This window comes from Choloepus didactylus, chromosome 14, assembly GCF_015220235.1.
Source record: "Choloepus didactylus isolate mChoDid1 chromosome 14, mChoDid1.pri, whole genome shotgun sequence".
Classification (NCBI taxonomy): Eukaryota; Metazoa; Chordata; class Mammalia; order Pilosa; family Megalonychidae; genus Choloepus; species Choloepus didactylus.
Genome location: NC_051320.1, coordinates 29,335,380 through 29,353,220, shown reverse-complemented (window position 1 = coordinate 29,353,220; position 17,841 = coordinate 29,335,380). Strand labels below are relative to the sequence as shown.

At 37.4% G+C, this 17,841-nt stretch overlaps 1 protein-coding gene across 4 annotated transcripts in view; it reads right to left on the bottom strand.

The window, feature by feature from the left end:
* Positions 1–17,841, bottom strand: part of TERF1 (telomeric repeat binding factor 1) — a 78,762-nt gene that overhangs the window by 23,587 nt on the left and 37,334 nt on the right. For 2 of the 4 annotated variants that reach the window (XM_037802687.1, XM_037802688.1), the window contains 2 exons: positions 14,674–14,783; positions 7,733–9,373 (listed from right to left, as the gene is read on the bottom strand). In XM_037802687.1, the coding sequence (XP_037658615.1) occupies positions 9,197–9,373; positions 14,674–14,783 (287 nt within the window). In that variant the 3' untranslated portion in view covers positions 7,733–9,196. Of the gene's footprint in view, positions 1–7,732; positions 9,374–14,673; positions 14,784–17,841 lie in introns of those variants that run through there. The other 2 variants (XR_005211599.1, XM_037802689.1) reach the window with 1 other exon arrangement.

The window sequence follows — 17,841 nt, the reverse complement described above, 5'->3', positions numbered from 1 at the left end:
AATTTCAGGTGGATAAAAGCAGATGGCTGGGTGGTAACAGTCATAGAAGAGAAGAGAAAGTTGAATACCTTAATTTGAGCAAGCTAAGTCATATCCACTATCTTGGAAAGGTTCAAGAGCTAAGGGCTCCATATACTTCTTTCAGTGGATTAGTGGATAGTTGGTATAAGAAGCATTAGAGTCTTAGATCCTGCCAGAGCAACCCGACTACACGGGAGCAGGAGAAGGCATGTCACCAAGAAAATAATGAAATATCAATAGAATGTCTGATATATTTGAAGGTGTTCTGAGATTTTCAGTTCTGTCAGAGAATCTGGAGATCAGTTAGCACATAGAAATTAGGGGGGGGAGGGCAAACCCAGGAAAAACAAAGCTATACAAGTAGGAAATGTAATCATAGCATACTATACAACTCAGATGTAAATGACAGCATCAGAATTATAATGCTATAAACATTAAATACTGATTTAACAAAAATCTATGATGCAGCTACATAGGAAGAACGTAGGAGGGGAAGTAACGTAGGGGTGGTGTGTATGTGTGTGGGCCGGGGGTGAGGGGAGCATACAAATAACCTTATCCTACACAGTGGGAGGCCAATAATATAAATCCTCAAAGTAAAAAATAAACAGTGGATGAATGAGTTAATAAATATTAAAATCAACATCTGAGAAAAGAATTAAGAGTTGAGAATGATTCCCTTTGGGAAGCAATGAAATGTGGTGGAAGGGAAAGATGTTTTCCACTCTAAGCTAACAATTACTAAACAAGGTACTAAAAGTAACTTAATTTTAAGATTATGAACATGCATTATTTTCATAAAAATCAGAAAAATTTTAGGAGGAAAGTGAAAATGAAAATATGATCAAAATAGAAGAGGGGAGAGGATGGGAGACAATAGTTTACTTTGACACTTTGTTGACTTGCACAAAAACAGCATGTTTCTTTATGAGTCAGTCATACTTCTAGGATATAATATGAATAATAATCATAAGTAGAGAATATAAGATGATGGCTAGGAGAGACAGGGCAAAAAACACCTCAGTGAAAAATACTAGATAAAAGCCAGAAAGTGACCCAGAACACCAGTTCCAGCGATGCACCAGCTGGACAAGGTCTGCTAAAACAACAGGGACCATGGACTTGGTGAAACGGGGAGTCTGCGTTCTGAAACGAGTGAGTAAGCCTGCTGAATGTCCAGCAGCTATGCTATGGTGTGGGGAAACCATGGGCTGGTGTTTGGAGGCAGACTAGTTCTTTTTTAAAAAAAACCCGAAAGTGGTTGCAGATACAGCAGTGAGAACTGCACAGTGAAGCGTGGCAGGAACGGGCTATGCGAATGCCTCAATATCTGGCATGGAAGATAGCCTTCATGCACCTGCTGCTGATTGTCTCGGAGGAAGGCAGGCAGAGGTAAGCCAAAAGGGGAAAATAACCACGCCCCTTGCAGCCATCCTATCAGCAGGCTGGGAAAGCTCCTGCCCAGTGCCGAAAACACAGCCTAGAGCTGCGCCAAAAAACTCAGTGTGACGGGAAGTATTTCCAGCAACAAGCGCACATGCCACAATATTGGGCATGGACAACAGCCTTTTGCGTATCACAGCTAATTGTCCCGGAGCTGGGAAGGCGGCACTATGTGTAAAGGGGGAAATTAACATACCCCATACAGCCATCCTTACAGCAGGCTGGGAATGCACCTACATGGTCCGGAGGCCCAGAACTTCCCTTGAGGGATGGCACACACTTGTGACGTAGCACAACCTTTCCTCAACAGAGGCCCTAGAAGGGCATGGCTTGGAAGAGGCACCCACTCAGAAATCCCAGGGACCATATGCCAATACCAAGGACTTGTGGGTCAGTGGCAGAGACAATCTGTGGTGAGACTGAAATAAAGGTTTAGACTCTTGCAACAGCCTTAAATCTCCAGGAACACCTGGGAAGTTTGATTATTAAAGCTGCCCTCCCTCCCTAACCACTCAGACATATGCCTCACATTCAGGGCAGACAGTACCAACACCACACCCAAACTTGGTGCACTAACTGGACCCCACAAGAATCAGACCCCCACACACCACAAAGACAAAGTTGGGGAGAACTGACTTGAGGGGAATAGGTGACTCATGGACTCCATCTGCTGGTTAGTAAGAGAAAGTGTATTCCACCAAACTGTAGAATTGACAAATTAGAGATTAGGCTTTGAATAATCCTACATATCCTAAAAGAACCCTATCAAGTAAAGCAAATGCCAAGAGGCCAAAAACAACAGTAAATTTTAAAGCATATGAAAAAACCAGACGATATGGATAACCCAAACCCAAACACCCAAATCAAAAGATCAGAGGAGACACAGTACTTAGAGCAATTAATCAAAGAACTAAAGACAAATGAGAGCATGGCACAGGATATAAAGGACATGAAGAAGAGCACGGCACAGGATATAAAGGGCATGAAGAAGACCCTACAAGAGCATAAAGAAGAAATTGCAAGAGTAAATTAAAAAAAAAGATGATCTTATGGAAATAAATGAAACTGTTGACCAAATTGAAAAGATTCTGGATACTCATAGTACAAGACTAGAGGAAGCTGAACAACAAATCAGCAACCTCGAAGGTCAAAGAACAAAAAATGAAAGAACAAAAGAAAGAATGGGGAAAAAAATCGAAAAAATTGAAGAGGACCTCAGGGATATGATAGTTAAATAAAACATCCAAATATAAGACTCATTGGTGTCCCAGAAGGGGAAGAGAAGGGTAAAGGTCTAGAAAGAGTATTCAAAGAAATTGTTGGGGAAAACTTCCCAAATCTTCTACACAATATAAATAGGCAAAGCATAAATATCCAGCGAACTCCAAATAGAATACATCCACATAAACCCACTCCAAGACATATTCTGATCAGACTGTCAAATACTGAGGAGAAGGAGAAAGTTCTGAAAGCAGCAAGAGAAAAGCAATTCACCACAAAGGAAACAACATAAGACTAAGTAGTGACTACTCAGCGGCCACCATGAGGTAAGAAGGCAGTGGCATGACACATTTAAAACTCTGAGAGAGAAAAATTTCCAACCAAGAATACTTTATCCAGCAAAACTCTCCTTCAAATTTGAGGGAGAGCTTAAATTTTTCACAACAAACAAATCCTGAGAGATTTTGCTAATAAAAGACCTGCCCTACTTCAGATACTAAAGGGAGCCCTACCAACAGAGAAACAAAGAAAGGAGAGAGATATGGGGAAAGGTTCAGTACTAAAGAGATTCAATATTGGTTCATTAAAGGACAATAAGAGAGAGGGAAAAAATATATCTGACAAACATAAACCAAAGGATAGGATGGCTGATTCAAGAAATGCCTTCACAGTAACAATGCTGAATGTAAATGGATTAAACTCCCCAATTAAAAGATATAAATTGGCAGAATGGATCAAAAAATATGAACCACCAATATGTTGCATACAAGAGACTCAGACACAGGGACACAAAGCAACTGAAAGTCAAAGGATGGGAAAAAATATTTCATGCAAGCTACAGCCAAAAGAAAGCAGGAGTAGCGATATTAATCTCATATAAAATAGACTTTAAATGCAAGGATGTTATGAGAGACAAAGACACCCAGGGGAGTGAATCCCCCTGGCAATGTGGAATATGACTCCTGGGGAGTAATCTAGACCCAGCATCGTGGGATGGAGAACATCTTCTTGACCAAAAGGGGGACATGAAAGGAAGTGAAATAAGCTTCAGTGGCAGAGAGATTCCAAAAGGAGCCGAGAGGTCACTCTGGTGAGCACTCTTATACACAATATAGAGACCCTTTTTAGGTTCTAAGGAATTGGAATAGCTAGCAGTAAATAAAAGGGGCAATTCAACAACAAGAAATAACAATCACGGTGCCACAAAATACGTGAGACAAACAATGGCAAAACTGAAGGAAGCAATGGATGTTTCCACAATAATTTTGGGAGACTTCAACACATCATTCTCTCCTATAGATAGATCAACCAGACAGAAGACCAATAAGGAAACTGAAAACCTAAACAATTGGATAAATGAATTTGATTTAACAGACATATATAGAACATTACATCCCAAATCATCAGGATACACATTCCTCCCTAGTGATCACAGACCTTTCTCCAGAATAGACCATATGCTGGGACATAAAACAAGCCTCAATAAATTTAAAAAAACTGAAATTATTCAAAGCACATTCTCTGACCACAATGGAATACAATTAGAAGTCAATAGTCATCAGAGACTTAGAAATTCACAACACTTGCAAGTTAAACAACACACTCCTAAAATAAATGGTTTATAATGTAGAATGTAGGGGAGCAATCGATAAAGAGCAATTGGTGAAGGGTGAACAATAACCCAGTAAGAACAGATAAACTATTGTGGGTGAGTTTAACATTCTGGGAATGCCCAGAATGACTATGGTTTGTTAATTTCTGGTGGATGTGGTGGGAACAAGTTCACAGAAATTTTGCTATATTGGCTTCTTTTCTTGGGGTAGAGTAGGAACATGTTGGACTCCCTTGTTATGGTTTGAAATTTTTTTTATTGTATTTTAAAAATTTTTTTTGATATAGTTGATTAAAAAAAGTTAATTAAAAAAATGAAAAAATATGCAGAGCCTCCTTGCGGAGCGGATAGAGAATGCAGGGGTGTTGGGCTCCCCCACCTTGATGGCTGCTGATGTGCTCACAGACATAGGGGACTGGTGGTTTGATGGGCTGAGTTCTCTACCACAGGACTTGCCCTTGGGAAGATTGTTGCTGCAAAGGAGAGGCTAGGCCTCCCTACAATTGTGCCTAAGAGCCTCCTCCCGAATGCCTCTTTGTTGCTCAGATGTGGCCCTCTCTCTCTAGCTAAGCCAACTTGGTAGGTGAAATCACTGCCCTCCCCTGCTACGTGGGATCTGACACCCAGGGGAGTGAATCTCCCTGGCAATGTGGAATACGACTCCCGGGGAGAAATCTAGACCTGGCATTGTGGGATGGAGAACATCTTCTTGACCAAAAGGGGGATGTAAAAGGAAATGAAATAAGTTTCAGTGGCAGAGAGATTCCAAAAGAAGCCGAGAGGTCCTCTGGTGGGCACTCTTACGCACAATATAGACAACCCTTTTTAGGTTCTAAGGAATTGGAATAGCTAGCAGTAAATACCTGAAACTATCAAACTACAACCCAGAACCCATGAATCTTGAAAACGATTGTATAAAAACGTAACTTATGAGAGATGACAACGTGATTGGAAAAGCCATATGGACCACATTCCCATTTGTCTCATTTATGGATGGATGAGTAGAAAAAATGGGGAAGGGGGAAAACCACAACAACAACAACAACAACAAAAAATGCAGAAAAAGGCACCCAGTGTTCTTTTTTTACTTCTATTGTTCTTTTTCACTTTAATTTTTATTATTATTTTTGTGTATGTGGTAATGAAAATGCCAAAAATTAATTTTGGTGATGAATGTACAACTATATAACAGTACTGTAAACAACTGAATGTATGGTTTATTTTGTATGACTGCATGGTATGTGAATATACCTCAATAAATATGAATAAAAAAATCGTAAGTAAATGCCATTTATTGATTTCTGAATTTTTAGAAGCAACCCATACATAAAGTACAATATATATAACCATAATTACTGGACAGACTATAAATGCTAAAAACAAACCAACACAACAATAACAATAGACCTTTGAAGACAATGTTGACAATGTAAAAAGTGATCTCTGACAAGAAGAGGGAATGGAAGGCTGGGGAGAAGGGAAGTGGAGAGAAATGCAGGAGTCCTAATTTCCTTACTCTGCAGAGTGGAGCACCTCTCTCTCCTCTCCTGTTGGGAATGCTGTAATGAGTAGGTTGGTATGCTTGATGGTGTCCCACAGGTCCCTTAGACTGTTCACTTTTCTTCATTCTTTTCTCTTTTTGCTCTTCAGACTGGATAATTTCAATTGAGCTATCGTCATGTTTGCTGATCATTTGTTCTGCCTGCTCAAATCTGCTGTTGAATCTTCTAGAGCATTTTTCACTTCAGCTTTTGTGCTTTTCAGCTCACGAATTTCAGTTTGGTTCCCTTTTGTAATTCCTATCTCTATTGTCTTTTCATTGACACATTATTGTTTCCTTTAGTTCTTTGTCCGTGGTTTCTTTCAGCAATTTGAGCATTTTTAAGACCGTTGATAAGTGTTTGTCTAGCAAGTCCAGTATCTGGGCTGCCTCACGGAGGGTTTGTCAGTTTCTTTCCTGTGAATAAGTCATACTTTGCATGCCTCAATTTTTTGCTGAAAACTGGACATTTTTAATATTATAATGTGGCAATTCTGGAATCAGATTCTCGCCCACCCCCAGTTTGCTATTGTTTGTTGTGGACTGCAGTCATCCATTTGTTCAGTGACTTCTTCAAACTATTTTAACAAAACCTATATTCCCTGTCACGTGTGGTCACTGAAGTCCCTGTTCCATTACTATTACCCAGCCAGTGACTGGACAGATATTTCTTTTAATATCTAGGGCAAAACAAAATAAAACAACCAAAAGATACTCTCCTTCCTGGGTTTTGCAGATTGGCTCTGACCTGGGCACTCCTTCAACATTTAGCCAGGGCACTTAATTTCTACCTTAGCCGTCACCTCTTGCTTATGTGGAGCCCAAAGATCAGCTAAGGAAATGCAAACTTAGGGTCCTCTCAGGTCTTAGAAGAGCATTCATCTAGCCCTGGGCATGTGTGTGGTCCTCCAGATTCTTTAGTATGCAAGAGTCCTTCAAAGGGATTATTCTCCTATTTATCTTCCTTCCCATCCTCCTCTGTCCTAGGCCTGTTTACTCTGTCCACCATCCCTTGTCCCAGTGGCTGTGGGTAGAATGTCTTTAAATGCTTTTGATAACTACCACCAATGAGGTCACTTCAGTACTGAGAGTTCAGAAGGGGGCAAAACAAAGGCAAGGTTCTGAGCTGACCTCAGGGAACGGTCAGACAATTCCTAATACAGGAGTTCTTTGAAAACAAGGTTCCTATTGCCCATTCTAACACACCAGCAAAGCCACACCAGGCACACAGGCTGCCATCCTCAAGGCTGATGCTGAGCTGGCGAATGGGTAGTCAGATAAGCAAAAAAGGCCAGAGTGGTCTCAAGACCAATGAAATTTAGCAAACTCTTCATTAAGCACTCCTCTGGTTAAGCTTTTTTTTATTAGATTCCAGAGTTCCAAAAAAGTTGATTCTGTTTTTGCCAGCTTAATGGTAGCTTCAGCAGAGGGACAGATTCTTAAGTCTTTACTCTCCTATCACAATGACAAAAGTTTAGAAATGGAAGCAGAGAGTGGTGTCAGAGGCTGGATGAGAGGGAGATGAGGGTGGTTTTAAAAGGGGGACATAGAAGGATCCTGTGGTATTGGAACTTAGCTATCTTGACTGTTGTGGACATATAAATCTACACAGGAGAAAACTGTTTAGAAGTTAAATACACACACAAACACAGTACAGCTAAGTGGAGGAACTCTAAATAAGATTGGTGGATTCTATCAATGCCAATATCCTAATGGCAATGATACAAAATATAACCATTGGTGGAAACTGGGCAAAAAGTACAAGGGATCTGTCTGTATTACTTCTTAAAACTGCATATGAATCTGCATTAGGTCAATAAAAATTTCAATTAAAAAGAAGTGATTCAGAACAATCAGACCCTGAAGATGAGAACGTTTTAGGAACAGAGATTTATTTTGCTTATAATTTCCTTTTTATGTATCCACACAAGTTATATGATTAAAAATTTATTTAAATAAATCTAAAATAACTTTTTATATGAAAAATGAAATTCTGAATAAGAAAGCACCACGCTACACAATTGATAGTGATTGATTAAATTCTTTTTTACTGCTACATAAAATGATGATGTATTTTACCATTAATGAAAACATAGACTTGATGATTTATGTGTTTGGAAGGAAAGGAGGTTAGCCTACAAGTTCATCTTGACTCATGCCAGCTTTGGCAATATTGTCAAATGCCTGCGATAAACACTAGGGGCTTAACAGCACAGAGTGAGTCAGGAAGCATACAGTAATTAGTGGAGTAACAGGATAGTGACTTGGGAAGCCTATGGTAATTATCCATATTTCTGTTTACTGTATGTGTAGGACAATATAAATTCAAGGTCAATGGTAAGTAATATACAAAACTTTTAATAGGAAATGGAATATAGAGTATAAAATATTAGCATTCTTTTTTTTACACAAATACTTAAATACTGTAAATTACAGATAATATATTCACTCACTTTCTAAATAAGGTGCATTTAACTACAGATGCTAAATTCTGTTATTGTTTTGACTAAATCCTCTAATGAATAAAATGTTGGTGAAAACTCAAAATTTCCTAAGATTATGTATGGTCTCATCTATATAATATTTATTATAGATGGTAAAATCATTGTGGTTAATACCAATTTAAACATTTCCAGAATACCATTTAGGCTCAATATTAGTTTATTAAATGAAAGTATCAGAGAATCTAATGTTTATGGCTCCAGATTATAAAGAAACGTTATCCAAAATCATATTTGTCAAAATTTTAACACCAGAATAGAACTCAAAATGTACTTAAATGAGACATGAAGCTATTCATGCTTATAGTACAAGTTCTGTCCTATGGGTATTAATTTTAAAGTTTTTCTCTTTAGATGAAAATTTAAGTACAGTATAACTGATAGATTACCTTGTATATACATTTATTCTATAAACAGATGTCTTGGTAATTAAGTAACATATTAAAGCCATAAATCAAGTAATCACCTCTTATGTCAAAGGTACTTTCACTGATGGAAGATCATTTATATGTGTGTGTTACAGGGATGAGGTCAGCCTACAGTAACAGACTAGATTAATAGAAATATTTTTTTTTTCCATGTTTTCATCCTTTTTTTTAATCAGACCAAGATTTGTGGGTGGGAGTACTGAATGTGGTGGGGCTGAACAATTTTATCAAGATAAAAAGTTCTTAAGAATACAATGATGGCACATAATGCTACTCTTATAGTACAAACACTCAAATGAATCAAAGACTTTGTTTTATAGAAAACGACTATAATGCTTTCAAACAAAATATTAAGATACATCAACGACTAGCAAGTTTAAAACAAACGTAGAGATCAAAATAGTTTCTTGTCAAGCATTTGCAAATAGATTCAGTCATCACTGTCTGAACAAATCAGTTTTAGTTTCTTCATAGTCCTCCATCTATCTTTTAGCATGACACTTGTTCGATTGTTGAATTTATAATGTAATAATATTTTAGACCAGTTTCCCTCCCCATATTTCTTCACGCCAGATCGCAGATTCTTGTCTTCTTCCCAAAGCCATGCCTTTTGGTAAAAGGTAGAAGTTATTCACAGAAAGAATTCTTCAAAAAGAACATACTTTCTATATACAACTGTTTCAGAGAATTTTTATGATACTTAGATTTAAGAATGGAAGAGATTCTTAGATTTTTTTAAGATTTTGTATTTATCACGGTAAGATTTTTAAGGATCTTCACTATTATAGTTCATTTTATATATAAGCACACTATGGTTCGTTCAGCTGCCCAAGATCAGACAGCTAGAAAGTGACCGAACTAAATGCCAACCCAGTCAATTTGACACCGTCTCTAAAGACGCTCTTCTACAACTGGTAATAGAATGGTAGTTATTATTCCATACTTCCTTAATTTCTTGTACAGAATTGCACATATTAGCAAGATGGCTAACTGCTCTTAGGTTCAGTGTTTTATCAAAACTAACAGTCCACAAAGGACCTGAACCTATGTTGTCTATAGCATAATATTCTAATCAAGTGAATTAAACAAGTCTCAGAGAAATGGATGATACCAAAGGTGAAATCCATTAGGTTAAAGTTCTAGAAGAAATAAAATGTAACTGTTAATATGGTAAACTTCAAATTTTGGCAGCAATGAATACATATGTCTAAACAGAATTTATGAATGTTTAATCTTTTATTAAAAAACTCAGTGAAAATTCTGTTCCATCTATGTCAGTGAAATATACAACTTACTGCTCCCACTTCCAAAGTTAAATCATCTCTGAAATAGGTTTTAAGATCACAATTAACTCATTAAAAACACAATTATATTCTGGGAGAAAATGACTGGAGATCATTTTTTAAAATATCAAATTAAATACAATATACAGAAAAAATTACTGATACTTGGCATTTGCCACAGGTGACCAACTAATAATTCCTTCCGCTGTTGAGCTAAAGGAGTAATATGACCATTTGAGTGATTATTTACTATGTCTCAAGTGTGAATACTCCCCCTGGCAGACTTCTTTTTTTGTTTTTTAAATCCAGTTCAGCTGCCTGAAAAACAGTGACAGGTCAGACATTTTGCCCTATTTGTAGGCTATTCTGCACAGTTTCATGGATGCTGGCAGAAGAGACAGGACTCCTCTTGGGTCACACAAGATGGCTTATTACTCGCTGCAATAACAGTAGCCAAAGTATCACCATTTATGCTGGTTCCCAATTCCTATCAAGCAATGCAAAGAGGACCAGCAGAGGGAGGCATTATAGAAGAACCCCAAGCTAAGGGAACTCAAATCCTTTATATTGAGCAGTAAGCAGCATGCTTCACTTTCACTACAATGGGGGACACTATCTTCATTATACTGGACAGTCAATCTGCCCTTTGCTCCACAGGAAGACGCTATCTCCTCCACAGCTGTTTGCTATACAAACATCCTCGAAAACACAGCTCCAAATTTCTCTTTCTAGTACTTATCTTTCCCTGAGCTTCAAAACTTTTCCAGTGGAACTCAGGTGTTCTTTCTTCCCATCTCCTAAGCAAAAACTCTGAGGTATTCTTACTGATTCTATATTGGGATATAGAATTAATCATATTCATTCTTACCTCCTAAACATTTTTGAAAACTGACCTTTCTTCTCAATTCCTACAATCAATGTCCTAATTCTAGACATCATCATCTCTTACCGAGACTAAGGCAATAGCCTCTTAAAACTTGTTACATCACCTTCAGTTTTAATCCTCTTAAAACCAGTGATCTTAAATCCAGTGTACCCCAGTCCTTAGCTTAAAACCATTCAATGATGCCCATTACCTACAGAAGGTAAAAGTTCAAGTCCCTAAGAATGGCAGTTGAGCCTCTCCTCATCTTACACCCTCTCTAGTCTCATCTCTCACCAGTTCCACCACCTTGCCCTTTACATACACAACTGCTAAATTATGCCATGTTCCCCTGTCACTAATTATTCTGTGTTCATCCTGGCTGTCTTCAGTTTCAAAAACACAACTTCTTTCTTGCTTCAAAAAATGGCATATTCTTTGCTGTTCTCAATTTTTAGGTCTTAAACGTCATATCCTCAGAGAGGACTTCACTGAACAACCCATCTAAATAATAATTTTTGGCATTTTTCTAGTTAGAGTGAATATCCTTGGATATTTCTCTGAAACAAATATTTAAAAATCCCCAACTCCTCGCTGAGGGAAAATGGGGAAGTGCTGGACTTGGGTTGTTGCTGATGCTCTCACAAACATTGAAGACTGATGGCTTGGTATGCCGAGTCCTCTATCTTGGGGCTTGCCCTCATGAGGCTCACTGCTGTAAAGGAGAGGCTAAACCTGCTTGTGGTCGTGCCTAAGAGTCTCCCTGAGTGCCTAGTTGTTGATCAGATGTGACCCTGTCTCTCTATCTAAGCCAACACGGCAGGTAAACTCACTGCCCTCCCCTCTACGTGGGACCTGACTCCCAGGGGTACAGACCTCCTTGGCAACACAGGATATGACTCCCAGGGATGAATCTGGACCTAGCATTATGGGATTGAGAACATCTTCTTGACCAAAAGGGGGAAGTGGAATGAAACAAAATAAAGTTTCAATGACTGAGAGATTTCAAAAGGAGTCGAGAGGTCACTCTGGTGGACATTCTTACACACTACATAGATAACCCTTTCTAGGTTTTAGTGAATTGGAATAACTAAAAGGAAATACCTGAAACTATCAAACTCCAACCCAGTGGCCTTGACTCTTGAAAATGACTGTATAGCAACGTAGCTTACAAGGGGTGACAGTGTGATGGTGAAAACCTTGCAGATCGTACTCCCTTTACCCAGTATATGGATGGGGATGAGTAGAAAAATGGGGACAGGGACTAAATGAAGATTGGGGTGGTGTGGAAGGGATAATTAGGGTGTTCTTTTATACTTTTGTTTTTTAGTCTTATTTTTGTTCTTTATGGTGTAAAGAAAATGTTCACAAATGGATTGGGGTGATGAAGGCACAACTATATGATGGTACTGGGAACAGCTGATTGTATACCATGGATGACTGTATGGCATGTGAATATACCTCAATAAAACCAAATTTTAAAAAAGTTAAAAAAAAGCAAAACTCAACTCCGCAACGTAGCAAAGAGACTCTGTTTGGAAACAATGGAGAGAGAATAGAAAGAACAGTAAGAAAGCCAATTCCTGCAGCCTTTAGAATAAAAGAATGGAGCAAAATGAGGAACACTTGGGTTGAGAAGCTTTCAGCAGATTTCTTCCAATATAAGATATTGGTACGTCATGGTATCATCATACCCTGACCATAGAAGAGCCCTGTCCGAAAATTCCCCTCTTGGCAAATATTTTGCTAAAGCCCCTACCCAAGACACAGGAGCCACAACTAATGAGTCAGAGGTAATGGGAATTCCTGTACCTACTGCCAAGGTTCACTGTAAGAGGAAGGCGTATTATCAGGGCTTTAGGAATGAGGCAGGCTAGAATAGGGAACCTTGGGCCAGCAGACAGGAGGGCATGGGATTAGGAGTGCAAATGAGCCGATCCTGAACCACCCTTGATGGACCAATCACAATAGCCTGGAATGCAAACACCAATCAAAATAGCCTTCAATTGAACCAATCACAAGTCACCGTTATCTGGTACCCCAAGCTACACAGTGCAGTCTATTTGCATAGTAATCAGGTAATCCTAGAACATCAAGTGTCTAAGCCCTCCTACTCTAACCAATAAAAGGCCAAGACCAAACTCACTGGGTGCCAATTCTCTCGAGTTTGCTCACAATGGCATTCTTCTGCGTATACTACCCTGAGCTGTAACACTGCCTGAGCTGTAGCCTGCCGAGAGAGGTCTCTTTGCTCACAGGCTCCAGCCTGACAGTGCCCTCCCTAACATCTCAAATGAAACCTTGTCACTGTCCTGTCCTGTCTGTGATTTCCTTCTTGGTGGGAACCTGAATCTGGAGTAAGACTTTGCTCTGGTAGGAGCCTGACTTTGTCCAGTGAGCCCATAACAGGTTATTTAGAGACAAAAAGGTCTTCCATCCTAGGCAGAACATTTAACACTTATCTCATTTCACTCCACCATTTAAAATGCCCGGTTAGGTTGCCAATACCATGCTTAGAATCCAGAAATAGTGCATTATTTCTAAAAGGACCTTAGAAACCACTTGTATTGTATCTTTTCATAAATTCAATTTTAGGTGTGTGTAAGGATAACCTTGGAACAATCTAGATATTCAAATGGAACTGGCAATTAGAATCTTAGCTGAGAAGTCATACCAAGAGAAATAGTTTGAGAAACCACAACACAGATCTAATAAACTAGCCCAAGGTCACACAACAGATTGGTGGCAATGCCTGGATTAGAATGCATATTAGCAAACTTTTACTATATTATCCTTCAGATGCATAATGAATTAAAATAAGCTTTGGTGACCCTCTCCAACATTCATAACATTCTCATTAAAAAAGAGCCTTTGTAAAATTCCAAAATACTTACTAGAAATGAATTTTTAGATGATAATTTATTATAAGTTGACTATTGCCTAAAATTTCTCCAAGTTTTACATTTATTTTAGTTTCCTTTTTATTAAAAACTTTAGAAAAAAGACTATTTCTAAATTTTAATTAAAATAATTACATTTAAAACTAAAATTATAATAATTTGTAAGTTTATAATAAATTAGAAACAGCCCTCTCTCACTTTACAAGTATGGTAACTTCCAATGTTATAGTATAGCCTTGTCAAATTTTCACTGGGTAACAATGGATTATTAAAACATATGTAAAGCAATTAATAAAAAATAGTCACCAATGAAACAATAAAATGTTACAACAGGAGATGCTTTCCAAACATTAAAAATAAAATGCTATGTACACCTGTTAATAAAAAGTTATGTCATGGTAGAAAATATAATTTTACATTACCAAAAGTAACTTTAGTAACATCAATTTCTGAATAAAAATTCCATATCAAATAATACTGATTGTTTTTGTTTGATTGTTTTTAAAGTACAGAAGAACTTTATTTCAATTGGATCCAAGTTAGGAAGAGGAGACTATAAAACCGTATAATGTGGACTTAAGTCCTACCTTACATCCAATGAACTTTTATTATAGTATCACAATAATTCAAAGCCAAGTCAGTATCAACACCTGACTTATGACTATTTTAAAAATGTGAGTTAAGTATTTTCTCATGACTCTGAGTAAACAGATTAGTCAATTAATCAAAGATGGGAAAAGCAAACATTTTACATTCAGGAATTTTTAGGGCTGAAAAGAAATAATGTGAAATAATTATAGTTGCTCAAGTTACAAATTTTAATGTCCATAAGTATGATTCAAATATAATGAAAAGTAAATACCTGTTTTTTTCTAGATCGATGTTTTTCATGAGATACTGGTTGATTGTTTAAGGCATGAAGTCTCTTGCTTCCAGGAACTCTTCTACAGTTTTCTTCTTTCTTTCTTCTAACTAAAGGTAGAAATATTGTGATCAAATATTATTTCACATTAAAGGAAAAACAACAAAAGGGGGGGATTACATTTTAAAGGTTACCATGAAATTCCTATTCATTTTTTAACTGTTCTAAAGAAAAAGAACTCTACTTGTTTAACTTTTATTTTCTTCAAATCTGAAAGGAGCATTGTGTGGTATGAAGATCAATGTCTTAGAAAGTAAGAAGTGGTGTGTTTGAATCTCTTCTATGTCTTTAAATAAGTTATCTTACTATATGAGCCTGCCTTTTCATCATGTTAAAAAAAAGGAATAATGTTTACCTTATAGGATTGTTGAAAATTTCTTTTTAAGATAATGTTTAAGGAGTACTTGACACAATATAAGGAGTAAAGGCCCTTTCCTCACTCCCTCTTACCTTTTTCATGTCAGATCAGTTTAGTAAGACAAGAAATAAAGAAAACGAAACAAAACTGTAATTATTCAAAGATGATAACTGGTTATATAGAAAGCCCAATAGAATCCACAAATAGAATTAAAAAGGGTTTAGCAAGATGGCTGAATATAAGATCAACATACAGAAATCAATAGGATTTCTATGCATTAGCAACAAAATAGTGAAAACATTTAAAACAATAGGAAGATATTTAGAATAGCAACAAAAATATATAACGTTCTTGGTATAAATCTAGCAAAAGTCATGCAAAATTTGAATGTAGTAAATTATAAAGCATTACTTTACATATATGTGATAAGAAAAAATATATAAGAAAATCTAAATAATAAGAGAAATATTCCTTATTCATGGAGAAGATATTATAGTTGCATCAGTTCTCTCCAAAATGATCTTCCGTTTCAATGCAATTTCAAATTGAAATTCATACAGGTTTCTTTGTAGAATTTAACAAGATTATAGAATTATGTGTGTTGGGAGAGGCAGTCCACCATGGGCCCTGAGCAGCCTTGCAGTCCTTGCTGAATGTATATGGCTAATGGCTGATCAACTACATCTCTTGATACTGAGTAGCTCCTACAGCTAGCTGCACTGCACAGGCAATAATAAGTAGGTCACAGGAAGCACACTAATTAGGAACAAAGAGACTTTAATATAGGGAATTGGTTCAACAGGTGCTAGAAGACTAAAAAACCAAAAAGGAAATGCTAAATTCACGGTGATAATAATTACTAGAAGCAGCTACTATCTCTAAGACTGGTGGAGAGAGAGAAGAGGCTGGAGTTATCAACCTAAAGCTGATGGGATGCCTGCAGAGCTGGGATCCAAACTTATGTGCAGGGTGCAACAGCTTGCCGCTGGTGCCTTCGAGCAAAAACCACAAGGCTGGTTCTGGAGTGTGGAGGAAGCTGGAAACTGATAAAGTGCTGCTGCCTATGTGAAGATCCATCATAGAATAGGATGAAGTCCCCCAGTTTCCCTCTTATGCTCTTTTTGGCAGAACACAATAGGAAGCCAGCTGGCAAAGAAGAAATGTTAGTAGTTAGTTTGCAGAGTTCTAACCCTGGAATCAGGGAGCAGAATATAAAAGCATGGTTGAGAGCTGAGAGACAATAGCCTAATAAATAGTACAATACAAGACAAAGTTAAAAATACAGAACCATGGAGAAAGGATGAACTATTCAATAAATTGTGCTGAGAACTACTATCCATCCGGGGGAAAAACTGAAGATACTGGCTACAAAAAATTTGGATTTTCTGTTCATCATACACTGAAAGTAAAAAGACAAGAAACAAGTTGGGAGAAATTGTAGAACATATAGCCAATAAAAGGTTAGTATAAAGAATTTCTAATAAATTGATATAAAAAGACAAACAATTCAATAGAAAAAGGCACAAAAGATAGAGACAGTATTAGGTATTTCATAGACAAGAAAAACCAAATGTCAATAAACAGATGCTTAATTTCACTAGTAATCAGAGGAACGCAAATGGAAACTACAGCCAGCATAGTGATAAGAATTTAAAAGTCAGACTTAAGTGTGGCTGGTGGAAATTTAATTGGTACAACCAAATTGGAAAAAAAATTGCTTTTATTTGTAGAGCTGAAAATGCAGGTATCTAAAAATTCTATTCCCAAGTGTATACCTTAAACATGTATATCAGGAGTCATATACAAGAATGATCATAGCCTATAATAGCAAAAATTTCAAACAATCCAAATGTCATCAACAGAATGAATTTTTGAAAATGGATACAGTATTCTCACATGATATTATAAAGCAGTGAAAATGAATGGATGAATCTCTAAAGGAGAATGTATAATGAAAACTTCAAGTTGCAGAATAATGCAGCATACCCATTTCTATAAATCCCAAAACATACTAAAATTATAAAAAAGGCAAAGGAACGGGAACATGAAATGCAGAATAGTAGTTACCTTTGGCAAAGAGAGAAAGGAATACAAATGGGAAAGGGCACACAGGTGGAGCTTCCAATGGCATTGGTAATGTTCTATTTCTTAAATGTGTGGTATATGGCATTTTATTTATCTTAATATCTCATACATACAAAAGAACACATAACACATGTATGATAGACTTCAAATAAAAGACAGGTGTTCAAGTTTGCTAACGCCGCCAGAATGCAAAACACCAGAATGGACTGGCTTTTATAAAGGGGGCTTATTTGGTTACACAGTTACAGTCTTATGGCCAAAAAAGTGTCCAAGATAAGGCATCAACAATCAGGTACCTTCACCGGAGGATGGCCATGGTGTCCAGAAAACCTGTGTTAGCTGGGGAGGCACGTGGCTGGTGTCTGCTCCAAGTTCTGGTTTCAAAATGGCTTTCTCCCAAGACATTCCTCTCTAGGTCACAGCTCCTCTTCAAAATGTCACTCTCAGTTGTTCTTGGGTGTTTGTCCTCTATTAAGTTCTCCGGAGCAAGAGTCTGCTTTCAAAGGCCATCTCCAAAATGTCTCTGTAAGCTGCAGCTTCTCTCTCAGCTCCTGTGCTTTCTTCAAAGTGTCCCTCTTGGCTGCAGCAAGCTCACTCCTTCTGTCTGAGCTTATATAGTGCGCCAGTAAACTAATCAAGGCCCACGCCTCCATGGAAATTATCTC